Genomic DNA, 14,781 nt, shown 5'->3' on the forward strand with positions numbered 1-14,781 from the left:
GCACTATAGTATAGTGACATTGCTGTCTGACATGAGCACTCATTTCACTACTTTAAAATACCCTGCATTACTGTTTCATGATGTTTTATGATGTACTAAAACATTGTCTAATATTTTTTTGTTATTTTAATGTGGAAACACATTTTATTTTGGTGTATATCCCATGCTGCATTATTCTAGCGCTCTCTGTGTGTTTGGTTTACAGTACTGTGCAGTTTATTAATAAAATATTTCCCACTAACTGCTGTTGGCTTTATGTATAGTTGAAGTGATGTTAAAAGTCAGCTGTTAGCTTGTATAAGAATGAAATGGCAAACATTACAAAACAAAGCTAACAGTGGGGCTTCCATACTAACTAAATGTATTTTACATACATTGTTAATATGTAGTCTACTAACAATTTTTCATGAAGCTGCTCTTTTGTTTCTAAGACACTGATACCCTATACTACAAGAAAGGTAACTAAGATAATCTGTTAGTACAAGCACAGAAGCAGAAAGCAAATTATATGCATGATTATATGCATGATAGTGCTGAGTCTTCAGCTAACCATTGCATTAAGGCTTCTGCTTTAATATTATTATTACTATTATTTTATTATTATTATTACTGTTTATGTATTACTGTTTATGTATAGAGCCCCACCAATTATGCATCAATGTACATAAATAGTATTTGTCATTTACCTTAGTCCCTGTTTACAGTGTAAACTCCCTAGCATACACAGAGACACAGACAGACACACAATAGACTGACCTCCCAGTATGTTTTTTGGTGTGTGGGAGGAAACCGGAGCACCCAGAGGAAACCCATACAAACACAGGGAGTTCATAGAAACTCCACACAGATAAGGATTTGGAGCCTGATTCATTAAGGATCTTAACTGAAGAAACTTCTTATTTCAGTCTCCTGGACAAAACCATGTTACAATGCAAGGGGTGCAAATTAGTATTCTGTTTTGCACATAATTTAAATATTGACTGTTTTTTCATGCAGCACACAATTATCCACTTTAAATTTCAGTGTACAAATAAGCTATCAAGTATTTGTGTGCTACATGAAAAAAACAGTCAGTTTTTAACTTATGAGCAAAACAGAACACTAATTTGCACCCCTTGTATTGTAACATGGTTTTGTCCAGGAGACTGAAATAAGAAGTTTCTTCAGTTAAGATCCTTAATGAATCAGGCCCTTTGTCGGGAATCAAACTCAAGACCCCAGCTACCACTGTGTCATTGTGCTGCCCATAAATGGTCATAAATCCATTGCAGCTGGAGTGGGAATTTTCTTACATTTTAGATTGTATGTAAGTTTAAGAAGCCTTAAGGATACATGTTAAACTGTAAGGTGTTTTTCCTATGTCATGAGAATAATAACAGACAACCCAGCATATACATCCAGCAAGATTAAATGATCGGAAGAATGGATAATGGTAGCGAGTTATACAATGCTGGGAAGGAGGAGTAAGATGGGAAAATTCCTTCCATGTGACAATTCTCTACTTATACAGTCCCTATTACATAATGTGTTATAGTAAGTTCCAGTAAGGTTCTAAAGAACACAGAATAGATTGAGCACAATTGACCTTAATTGTTGTGTATTTTATGCACAAATTAAACACAGAAAAACAAAATATTTTAAACAAAAGTCTCTCTAGCTCTAGATTTCAGAGTCTTTATATATCACCCCATTTTGTACATTATAACAGAATGGAGGGTGCTGAACAAGGAATGCAAAAGTACTTACAAATTATCAAGTAGATTTTTTTAGCAAAACATGTAGAAAATGGTTGAAGAGATAAGGGAATGTAGAAACATTTTTGTGACTGTTGTCCACCATAAAAGCAACAGATCCTGATTAGCAAGGAAAAATTGAAGAAGACTAGAAATTGCAAAAACAACAAAGCAAGTCCTAGAAACCTAATGTCAAATCTAAAGGTGTTGACCAGCCTAGTGATAGAAAAGACAAAAATCAAAGAGAGGAAAAATCAAAGACACACAAAAAGCATGTGAGACCAAGGAGCGAGTGGAGTAATGAGAAACCCTGGAGGGATGAGAGGGAGGAGTAGCTGAGGGGAGAGGAGAAAGAGGAGAAGCCAAGGAGAGAGGAGAGGGAGGAGAAGCCCAGAAGAGAGGAGAGGGAGGAGAAGCCCAGAAGAGAGAAGAGGCAGTAGAAGCCCAGGAGAGAGAAGAGGGAGGAGAAGCCTGGGAGAGAGGAGAGGGAGGAAAAGCCCAGGAGACAGGAGAGGGAGGAGAAGCCCAGGAGACAGGAGATTGAGCAGAAGCCCAGGAGAGAGGAGAGGGATGAGAAGCCCAGGAGACAGGGGAAGGAGGAAAAACTCAGCAGAGAGGGTACAGAGTAGAAGCTCAGGAGAGAGGTGGAAGGAGGAAAATTCAGCAGACAGGATAGGGAGGAGAAACTGAGATGAGAAGGGAAGTAGGAAAAACTCAGCAGAGAGGATAGGAAGGAGAAGCTCAGGATAGAGGGGAAGGAGAAAAATTTAGGAGAGAGGAGAAGGAGGAGAAGCTGAGGAGAGAGGGGAAGGAGAAAAACTCATCAGAGAGGATAGGGTGGAGAAGCTCAAGAGAGAGGACAAGGAGGAAAACTCAGGAGAGAGGATAGGGAGGAGATATCCAGCAGAAAGGGTAGGTAGGAAAAACCCAGGAGACATGATAAATCCCAAAAAGATAACAGAGACAACCAATTTAGTAGAGACTTACAGCAATCAAAAAGCGAAAGAAAAGCCTATGAACAGCACAAGAAGTCCAGGTCAAATCTTCATGATGTTCATGAAAACAAATCTCAGGAATACAAAACTAAGTATACTGTGTAAAAATCTCCAATATTATAGATTATGTGAAAAGAAAGCAAGAGACTGAACCATTTAAAACAGGAGGTAGTTCTTCCACCATTAAACATGAAATGCAAGAACAAATTCTGAAATGTAAACTAGCAGAGAATAACTGGCATGGAGCACCCACTGTTGCTCTTCCTGAGCCACAAGCCAAGAATTCTGCATTTGAAACTACAGAGAAAATCAAAGATGAACAGGAAAGAAAACATATTTATCTTCAGGACCATGGAAAGTACCCAGCATAAATAAAGTCACAGAAGCTGGCATGATGAATATATATCAATTCCATGTCATCAGCTGAGTGCAGAAAAAGTATTCCTTAACTGTATTAAGGACATTTTGGATTTTGCTTGCAATGAATGGTCTTCCACAGGCTTGAGATGGACATAAACCTATGAAGGTTTTCGTTGCACTTTTTAGATGTGTTGCTGCTATTAAAAAGTTTGGGACAGTGTTGTATAGATCCTGAACAATATTTTTTTAATCTGCCAGTGTGATCATAACTCCACTATTTGTGACAATTTATCTACCTGCTCAGTTTAGTTCCTACTGTGTGTTTATGTAAAGTCTAAGCTGAACGTTTTTCTTACATAAGCTTAAAAGACATGACTGAGATCTGATGAGCATGTTGCATGATGACAAACTGTAACAAAACAGCATAAAGATTTGTAAAGGTCAAAGAAAGGACAATATTGGGCAAGATTGAGCATGATATGGTTGGTGACATGTGACTATACACTGCTTTAATATACTGCTTTGTCCTGTGTAAAAGTATCATACCACAATAAAGACTTACAAAAGCATTACATGCAGACTTGAAAACCATGGTGTAAACAATCCAAATTCATATTGTACTCAAACATACGTGTACCAGTAATGTAGCTGGAAGGCAAATGAAAACACAGTGCTACCGAGGCCAGTCTTTATATCATGTAAGTAAATTTATTATCGTATTCATCAGTGCACACATCTTTAGATCCACTCCTTGTTGAATTCGGATGTACGTAGACCTGATTTACTTGTGTTTTCAAATAAACGCAGGTAGCGCTCAGTATGAGTGACTTGATGAATTAGGCCCTATATGTTAACATGGGCCTATTTTAAAATGTTTATGTTTAAAATTTCTATTTTAATTAATTAAATTGCTTCTCAAACACCCTGGTGGTCCAGTGGGAATCAGGGCTCCAAAGGCAGTATTATGCCTTTTGCTCCGGTTCCCTTCATGGGATGTTCTAGTGGGAGCTGATTACAGATTACACCCGTTGGCAGCGTCAGTGCTATGGGCTTCCAATGGTGCCTCCTGTATTCATATGAAACCGACTGGGGCTTGGAAATCTCCAGGAACAGCAGCCTGGGAACTGCTGCCACAGGATATGGCTGCCCACTCTCTGGAGACAAATTCAGCTGGTGGGCGGCAGTCAGTCCCTGGGACAAGACCCCTGGAAACAGTTTTAGGGTGAAAATTTCAATATTAAGTCTCCCACCCAAACATAGTGGCACCAGGGGTGGAGAGGCTGAGCCTCCTCCTGGCCGCTCATGGACTGGTAGGAAGTACACTCCCCCCTGCAATTATTTTACATGTGTGAAACCCCTCCAGGCTGATACATGTTGGTTAAAAGGGCAGAAAGATGTATTACCCCCTGCCAGGATATGTGTCCAAAACGGTGTAAAAAGAGCTATTTTGTTCCTGTTAAAATGTATATTATGTATAATCCTAAACTTTACTCCTACAACCAGTGTGCAGTTGGAGTTTGCAATCGGGCAGTGTCTGGTGGAAGGTGACACCAGTAACAGCCGATTACTGACAGTAAGAAGGAAACCCAGCTAAACTGTGTAAGATCCCATTACAAAGGCCAACACCGGGGGGCAGAGTAAGCCCATCTGGTCCCAAAAGTCATTCTCTTTATATGTATCATACTACTAAATATGCCTCTTTCACTTTTCTCAGAATTTCCTCATTTCCACTTTCATTGCAAATTTTCTTTGACAGATCCTTGTCTCTGGAGCTCCCCGTGTCAAACTCTGTCCATGATCTGTGCTTTTTTGAAATATTTTATTTGTTTTATGTATATTTATCATTTTTATCATATTTATATTTTATCAGTTTATGTATATCTCCATCTATCTAATAACATTTTAAAATATTTGACCCTGGGCCTATACTACTGCTTTCTTTTGTACGAAATGGATGTTCCACCCAACTTCTTTTTCATTTATACCATGACTCTGCAAACCTCTTGTCGCATTATATAAATAAATCAATATGTAAATTTTGGACTCCAAAATAATCGTATGTGAAATGTACTGATTGTAACTTTCTGACTTCTTATGGATAAACATAATACAGGTTGAAAGTTTGATATTAAAAGATTTGCGATATGATTTGTTTTTTTCTGAAGGGAATAAATTACATGTAAAATAATTGGGAATATTTATTTAAATATTATACCTAGCAAAGTATTATCCTGCAGCATAAAAAAATGTTTTGTGGCATTATGTGATTATTTCAGGGCGACTGCACATAATTTTAAGCAAAGTTGAGTTTACAGTCAAATAGCAGCATCAAAAGTGTCCTGTTTAGGTGCACTCTGACTAATGTAATAACAACTTTTAGACAATATAATAATAATAATAATAATAATAATAATAATAATAATAATAAATAATATAAGTAAAAATAAAGTTAAAACAAAACATCTATACAAGGAACAGGGTTAGTTTGCCAGATAAAACACATCTTTATGGGTATATGTGTCAATATCATGTTAGTGTAAATATATGTGCAAAATACAATTTTTCCACAATAGCTGTAAGAAAAAACCTTTTCTGTACAAAACCATAAAAAATATGGTAAAAAGTGCAGGTATAGTAATTTAATTTTCCAATAGTGTTTAACACGACCCCTACTGGTGTGTGAAAACTGTACGTTCTGTTTAGCTAAAATGTAGAAATGTTCATAGGATTTATAAATAATATTACTATTCTTATTATTTTTATTATTTTACATTAGTATACCCTACAATCTGCAAAAGGACCGAAAGTCGGGATAGGAGCACTGAACTTATTAACTGAACAATTGTATTTATAATTAGTGCTACTAAGACTCATACATTTGAAGTATATTTTTATTGTGTTATTGGGCTCTTGTGACAATATCACGTTCTCTAATGAAAGCTGACACATCATGTGTTTTCACATTTGCTCCATCTGTACTTGGAAAATGCTATAATAAGAATATCAGCAATTTACATATGATGCTCTATCATTGTGCTTTGTTGTCTCTCACTACTAAAGCTATATACGTGGAACTTTGTGTTTCTCTTCCAGGTAATATATAAGAACAATATCACCTCAGTCATACTTCTGGGTTTTCCAAACCTTCAAAACTTTAAAATCCCTCTGTTCTTGCTTCTGATTATCATTTACTCTGTGACCGTTTCTGCAAATCTTCTTATCATGATTTTGTGTTTACTGAGCAAGAATCTTCAGTCTTCCATGTACTTCTTCATCTCACAGCTATCACTGATTGACATAATACTGGCTACAGATATTGTCCCTAATCTGCTCCACGTTGTCCTATATGAAGGAGGCACTATGTCACTTATTGCATGCATCATTCAGTACTATTTCTTTTCCACCTCAGAGTCCTCGGACTGTCTCCTTCTGTCAGTGATGTCTTATGATCGGTATGTGGCCATCTGTAGCCCTTTGCACTATAACACTATAGTAACTCGTATATTTTGTGTGAAATCTATTATTATAATCTGGTTGTTAAGTTTTCTAATAACGATAATGGATCTAAATTCTATGTTTAGTTTGCATTTCTGTGGGCTAAATGTTATTGACCATTTCTACTGTGATTATGAACCCATATTGCAGCTTTCCTGCTCTGATATGTCCATCATTCACATTCAAACATTTGTAATGGTTGCTTTAATCATTTTTGGTCCTTTTATAATAATTGTGATGTCATATGTATATATTGTCTTTACTATCCTAAAGATATCATCATTTACCGGAAGACAGAAAGCCTTCTCTACCTGCAGCTCCCACCTGATCGTGGTTTCCATATTTTATGGGACACTAATCGTTGTTTATGGGTTTCCTACAAAACAGTTATGGATAATAAGCAAGATCTTGTCTCTGTTTTACACTGTGATAACTCCATTGCTGAATCCAATAATATATACCTTCAGAAACAAGGATTTTAAAGAAGCCTTTGATAACATAAAACACATTAATTTATGCATGCAATGGTAGTAAAAATACAAAAATACTGACATTGTAAATGTTACATATGCTGCTTTACAATCTTTAGTAATTATGTAAATGGTAAAACCCTCAAACATGACTAAAATGTGTATCTATAATATCAACTGTGTACATACATAAGGTGCCAATCTATGGTCTCAACGGAGATGGAACATTCTTACTTCAAACATGTGTGTAAATAATAATGCGAATCAACAATATACGTATATTTGGCATCAAATTGTATCCCAAAAGAGAGTGGAACGCCCCTTCTTCGATATATCGGTATTAAGTCAGCTCATTCACATGGCTAAAACTTAAAGAGGTATAACATAGTGTAACATGTTTAAACGTCCACTCTCTAGTCACCACTAGTTTACTCCAAACACCAAGTGAATACTCAATTTGAGACACCCAAATAAAATGCAGGTCTGTGGATTTTCTGTGGCACCTTGACCCCAATGGACATATGCTTACAGTGTTTCCACTTTAAACCAGCCTTCAGACAGAATGCGCACTTACTTCCTTCTCCCTCTCCTTCATTTAGATTGTTGTTATATTCTCCATGGTGCATATGAATGAAATGAAGACAGGAAGAATCTAGTGCAACATTGTTTTATCAAAGAAAATCCGATAGGATGAAAGAATTGTTATCACACATACAAACATATCTGTTTCTTTGACCATTTTAAAATGTATTAGAATTAATTGAAATAGCAGGATTCCTTTTATAACCAGACTTAGAATGCTACAATTATTTTATGATACAAAGTGTTTTTCCTGACTTGAGTAACTGCGCATGCCCGACCGGAAGTGGGGCAATGCACCGCTCTCATTACGGAGACATGCCAGGAGAGAACGGCAGGATACACTATTGCAATGAATTTGGGTTGTGGAGGGACCACTGTTTGCATGCAAAGTACTATGTGTGATGTATTAGGATCCGAGGAAGATTTGAATTACACACGCCAACCGGAAGTGGGGCATCTATCTATATCCGTTATAGCGATGGGACGGAGGACTCACATCACAGAAGGGAGTGAATTTCCAAGCCTCTCTTTCACACAGAGACAGAATATAAATACTGCCTAATATCATATGGAGGAACATCAGCCTTGAGAAAGACTCAGAGAGAGTTGAAATGCGTTGGCGATAGCGGGACCTGACCTGGATGGGGAACAGATCTGGAGCTTTGTTGTGATCCATGCCTGTGTTCTATCTTCATCTGGTATGAGTCCCTGACTTATCCATTTTGGGATTGTTTTTAATTTGTTTTAAAAGTAAACTCGTTTTTAATGTTTATATTAGAAGTAAAACAATGTTGCACTAGATTCTTCCTGTCTTCATTTCATTCATATGCACCATGGAGAATATAACAACAATCTAAATGAAGGAGAGGGAGAAGGAACTAAGTGCGCATTCTGTCTGAAGGCTGGTTTAAAGTGGAAACACTGTAAGCATATGTCCATTGGGGTCAAGGTGCCACAGAAAATCCACAGACCTACATTTTATTTGGGTGTCTCAAATTGAGTCTTCACTTGGTGTTTGGAGTAAACTAGTGGTGACTAGAGAGTGGACGTTTAAACATGTTACACTATGTTATACCTCTTTAAGTTTTAGCCATGTGAATGAGCTGACTTAATACCGATATATCGAAGAAGGGGCGTTCCACTCTCTTTTGGGATACAATTTGATGCCAAATGTACGTATATTGTTGATTCGCATTATTATTTACACACATGTTTGAAGTAAGAATGTTCCATCTCCGTTGAGACCATAGATTGGCACCTTATGTATGTACACAGTTGATATTATAATACTGTTGTTGTGTATAGGAGGAAGGGAACCTTTCCTAGTGTGTACATATTGGGCAGCAGATCTTTTTGGAGCGCTGACAGTACTCGATCAAACCACTATTGCATAAAATGTGTATCTAATTAAAGTCATTATGCTGAGTATTAATATTTACTGGAATAACTCCTGATACATGAAACTTCTGCCTAAAATTACCAGTTGGAGATGAAAACAAGGCAAGATTTAGCAGTAATATTTCCAATATTTGACGTGCCCTAGCATAATCTGCAGCAATGGGAGTCATCAGTGCAGTCAACAGACTGATTTATTTTTTAGCTGGGTCAGCAAAAACACTGTATCTGAAATTGGTAATCTGGTTTGCCAATTGTTTTGTTTGTTGGTATTTTATGCTGTACTTTGACCACTTTTTTTTATCATTCTATGATAAGTTCTTATTCATTGTGAATGTGCTTGTAATTCTTAGACATGAAAACATCTAATGTATCACATTTTATAGTTCACAACTTCCTAAAACAGTTGTGTCGTCATAAGGCTATTTTTTCCCCATAGTTCCCATAAGCACGTATTCCATAGACAAAACACCATACAGTTTAAAATGCCCCATTACGTCTTCTTACACTTTTAATTTAAGAACTTTAAAACTTTACCATTCACGCCCCAAAACCATTGAAATTATGTCCATTAAGGAAGAAGCCTTAATGGGTGTGTTTCTTGCACAATACAGACGTGGTATGTCATTACATCCTGTGGCTAAATGTTCTGCACTATCTTATAGTGACATTGTTGTCTGACATGAGCACTCATTTCACTACTTTAAAATACTCTGTAATACTGTTGCATGATGTTTTTTAATGTAGTAAAACATTGTCTAATATTCTTTAATTATTGTTTTAAAATAAACTATTTTTTTATTTTTTTTTAATGTGGAAACTCATTTTAATTTGGTGTATATCCCATGCTGCATTGTTCTAGCACTCTCTGTGTGTTCGGTTTACAGTGCTGTGCGGTTTATTAATAAAATATTTGTCACTAAATGCTGTTGGCTTTATGTATAGTTGAAGTGATGTTAAAAGTCAGCTGAGGGCTTGTATGAGAATGAAATGGCAAACATTACAAAACAAAGCTAACAGTGGGGCTTCCATACCAAATAAATGTATTATAAATACATTGTTACTAACAATTTTTTTATGAAGCTGCTCTTCTGTTTCTCAGACCCTAATACCATATACTACAAAAAAAGGTAACTAAGATAATTTCTTTGTACAAGTGCAGAAGCAGAAAGCAAATTATATGCATGACTATAAGCAAGATAGTGCTGAATCTTCAGCTAACCATTGCATTAAGGCTTCTGCTTAATATTATTATTACTATTATTATTATTATTATTATTATTATTATTACTGTTTATGTATAGAGCCCCACCAATTATGCATCAATGTACAGAAATATTTTTTGTCATTGCCTTATTGGTTAGCACTTCTGCCTTTCAGCACTGGGGTCATAAGTTCAATTCCCGACCATGGCCTTATCTGTGAGGAGTTTGTATGTTCTCCCCGTGTTTGTGTGGGTTTCCTCCGGGTGCTCCGGTTTCCTCCCACACTCCAAAAACGTACTGGTAGGTTAATTGGCTGCTAACAAAATTGACCCTAGTCTGTGTCTGTCTGTGTGTGTGTGATAGGGAATTTAGACTGTAAGCCCCAATGGGGCAGGGACTGATGTGAGTGAGTTCTCTGTACAGCGCTGCGGAATTAGTGGTGCTATATAAATAAATGGTGATGATGATGATTGCCTTGTCTCATTGGAATTTAAGTGTAAGCTCCCTAGCAAACACAGAGACACAGACAGACACAATAGGGTTAATCTTCATCAGAAGCCAATTAACCTTCCAGTATGTTTTTTGGTGTGTGGGAGGAAACAGGAGCACCCAGAGGTAACCCACACAAACACAGGGAAAGCATAGACACTCCACACAGATAAAGATTTGGTCGGGAATAAAACTCATGACTCCAGCTACCACTGTGTCACTGTGCTGCCCATAAATGGTCATAAATCCATCGCATTTTGGAGCTTGACTGAGAGCTTTCTTACATTTTAGATTGTATGTAAGTTTAAGAAGCTTTAATGATACATGTTAAACTGTAAGTTGTTTTGTCTATTTCAGGGGTGTCCAACCTTTTAGCTTCCCTGGGCCACATTGGAAGACGACGAGTTGGTTTGGGCCGCACATAAAATACACTAATCCTAACGATAGCTGATCATCGAAAAAACCATAGAAAACATAGTTAGCATATTAAACTTACTTGGAAATGAAGTTAGTAATAGTTAGGAAACCTGTTGCAGAATCATGATTAAAGCAGTAGTCCCATTACCAGCTACAATTTAGCTTACCTGCATCTGTCCCTTAGTGGGGTTCGGGGAATTAAATGCCAAAAACTTTTTTTTTCCTCTTTTTCTGCACCCATGAATCATTTTTTTTATTGACCAGTTTGAAATGTTCACCGATATAGGTAGCATCAGGAGGACTAATAGAAATCTGCAGAGATTTAAAGATAGGGTGGTGGGAAAAATGGCTCATGGTCATTTTCACCCTACTCAGCACTGCACATTTAAAATGGTTTAAAATATTAAAAATACAATCATCTCTTAATATTTATATTAGATACATACAGAGAACACAGCTAGTTCATAATTGCATGGTGCAGAAAGTCCAAATTCAGAGTAACAACAATAAGATACTGGATAATCTTTCACTGCTGCTGATAGTTCGCGCGGGTGACTCCTCTGTGCTGCGCTACACAATGGATGTAGGGTGTGATGATGTCACCCCCGACATTCACTGCGAGCGCCACACGGAGGAGGAGACCAGGGAGGGAGCCGGAGCGCCAGCTGACGTGACCGCAAGATAAGTATTTTCTTTTTTTTTTTTTCCAGGATTTTTATTTTTCAGTGCTGCCCCCTTGCCACAACCAAAACTCTTGCTGGGCCACATTTACAGGCGTGCTGGGCCGCATGCGGCCCGCAGGCCGCGGGTTGGACAACCATGGTCTATTTCATGAGAATAATAACAGACAACCCAGAATATACATCCAGCAAGATGACATGATTGAAAGAATGGCTAATGGTGGCAAAGTTATCCAATGCTGGGAAGGAGGAGTAAGATGGGAAAATCCATTCCATGTGACCTTACTCTACCTATACAGTCCATATTACATAATGTGTTATAGTAAGTTCCAGTAAGGTTCTAAAGAACACGGTAAAGTTTGAGCACAGTTGACCTTAATTGTGTATTTTAAGCACAAATAAAGCACAGAAAATATCTAGTTCTAGCTTTCAGAGTCTTTTTATATCACCCATTTTGTCCTTTATAACAGAATGAAGGGTGCTGAACAAGGAATGCAAAAGTACTTACAATTTATCAAGTAGATTTTATTAGCAAAACATGTAGAAAATGATTGAAGAGATAAGGGAATGTAGAAACATTTTTTGTGGCTGTTGTCCACCATAAAAGCAACAGATCCTGGTTAGCAAGAAAAAATTGAAGAAGACTAGAAATTGCAAAAACAACAAAACAAGTACCAGAAACCTAATGTCAAAGCTAAAGGTGTTGACCACGCTAGTGAAAGAGAAGACAAAAATCAAAGAGGAAAAAAGAGAAGAAAAATCAAAGACACACATAAAGCATGGGAGACCAAGGATAGAAAGGAGGAATGAGAAACCCAGGAGGGATGGAAGGGAGGAAAAGCACAGAAAGGGGGAAGAGGGAGGAGTAGCTGAGTAGAGAGGAGAGAGAGGAGAAGCCAATGAGAGAGGAGAGGGAGGAGAAGCCCAGAAGAGAGGAGAGAGAGAGGAGAAGCCTAGGAGAAAGGAGAGGGAGGAGAAGTCTAGGAGAAAGTAGAGGGAGGAGAAGCCCAGGAGAGAGGAGAGGGAGGAGAAGCCCAGGAGAGAGGAGAGGGAGGAGAAGCCCAGAAGAGAGGAGTGGAAGGAGAAGCCCAGGAGCCAGGAGATTGAGGAGAAGCCCATTAAAGAGGAGAGGGATAAGAAGCCCAGGAGAGAGGAGAGGGAGGAGAAGCCCAGAAGAGAGGAGTGGAAGGAGAAGCCCAGGAGACATGAGATTGAGGAGAAGGCCATGAGAGAGGAGAGGGATGAGAAGCCCAGGAGAGAGGGGAAGAAGGAAAAACTCAGCAGAGAGGGTACAGAGGAGAAGCTCAGGAGAGTGGTGGAAGGAGGAAAACTCAGCAGACAGGATAGGAAGGAGAAGCTCAGGAGAGAGGGGAAGGAGAAAAACTCAGGAGAGAGGACAGGAAGGAGAAGCTCAGGAGAGAGGACAAGGAAAAAAAACTCAGGAGAGAGGATAGGGCGGAGATATCCAGCAGAAAGAATAGGTAGGAAAAACCCAGGAGACATGATAAAACCCAAAAAGATAACAAAGATAACAAATCTAGTAGAGACTTACAGCAATCAAAAAGCGAAAGAAAAACAAATGAACAGCACGAGAAGTCCAGGTCAAATCTCCATGATGTTCATGACAAAAAATCTCAGGAATACAAAACTAAGTATACTGTGTCCAAATCTCCAATATTACAGATTATGTGAAAAGAAAGCAAGAGACTGAATCATTTAAAACAGGAGGTAATTCTTCCACCAGTAAACATGAAATGCAACAACAATTTCTGAAATGTAAACTAGCAGAGTATAACTGGCATGGAGCAGCCACTGTTGCTCTTCCTGAGCCACAAGCCAAGAATTCTGCATTTTACGCTACAGAGAAAATCAAAGATGAGTTAACTTTTGCAACAGGAAAGAAAACATATTTATCTTCAGGACCATGGAAAGTACCCAGCATAAATAAAGTCACAGAAGCTGCCATAATGAATATCTATGTCATCAGCTGAGTGCAGAAAATGTATTTCTTAACTGTATGAAGGATATTTTGGATTTTGCTTGCAATGAATGTTCTTCCACAGGCTTGAGATGGACATAAACCTATGAAGGTTTCCTGTTGTCCTTTTTAGACGTGTTGTTGCCATTACATAATTTGGGACAGTGTTGTCAGGATCCTGAACAATTTTTATTTAACCTGCCAATGTGATCATAACTCCACTATTTGTGACAATTTATCTACCTGCTCAGTTTAGTTCCTACTGTGTGTTTATGTAAAGTCTAAGCTGAATGCTTTTCTAACATAAGCTAAAAAGACATGACTGAGATCTGATGAGCATGTTGCATGATGACAAACTGTAACAAAACAGCATAAAGATTTGTAAAGGTCAAAGAAAGGACAATATTGGGCATGATATGGTTGGTGACATGTGACTATACACTGCTTTAATATACGGCTTTGTCCTGTGTAAAAGTATCATACCACAATAAAGACTTACAGAAGCATTACATGCAGACTTGAAAACCATGGTGTAAACAATCCAAATTCATATTGTACTCAAACATACGTGTACCAGTGATGTAGCTGGAAGGCAAATGAAAACACAGTGCTACCCATGCCAGTCTTTATATCATGTAAGTTAATTTATTATCATATTCATCAGTGCACACATCTTTAGATCCACTCCTTGTTGAATTCGGATGTACGTAGACCTGATTTACTTGTGTTTTCAAACAAACGCAGGTAGCGCTCAGTATGAGTGACTTGATGAATCAGGCCCTATATGTTAACATGGGCCTATTTTAAAATGTTTATGTTTAAAATGTCTATTTTAATTAATTAAATTGCTTCTCAAACACCCTGGTGGTCCAGTGGGAATCAGGGCTCCATCGGCAGTATTATGCCTTTCGCTCCGGTTCCCTTCATGGGATGTTCTAGGGGGAGCTGATTACAGATTACACCCGTCGGCAGCGTCAGTGCT

At 37.9% G+C, this 14,781-nt stretch overlaps 1 protein-coding gene across 1 annotated transcript; it reads left to right on the top strand.

Annotated features, from left to right (window-relative positions):
- The first annotated feature begins 2,669 nt into the window (after positions 1 to 2,669).
- On the top strand, positions 2,670 to 7,114 carry LOC142150439 (olfactory receptor 10AG1-like). Its single transcript, XM_075205630.1, has 4 exons — positions 2,670 to 2,769; positions 2,852 to 3,086; positions 4,592 to 4,661; positions 6,182 to 7,114. The coding sequence occupies exons 1-4, from the start codon at positions 2,670 to 2,672 to the stop codon at positions 7,112 to 7,114; spliced, it is 1,338 nt and encodes a 445-aa protein (XP_075061731.1).
- The last annotated feature ends 7,667 nt before the right edge of the window (positions 7,115 to 14,781 follow it).

This window comes from Mixophyes fleayi, chromosome 4, assembly GCF_038048845.1.
Source record: "Mixophyes fleayi isolate aMixFle1 chromosome 4, aMixFle1.hap1, whole genome shotgun sequence".
NCBI classification, from domain to species: Eukaryota; Metazoa; Chordata; class Amphibia; order Anura; family Limnodynastidae; genus Mixophyes; species Mixophyes fleayi.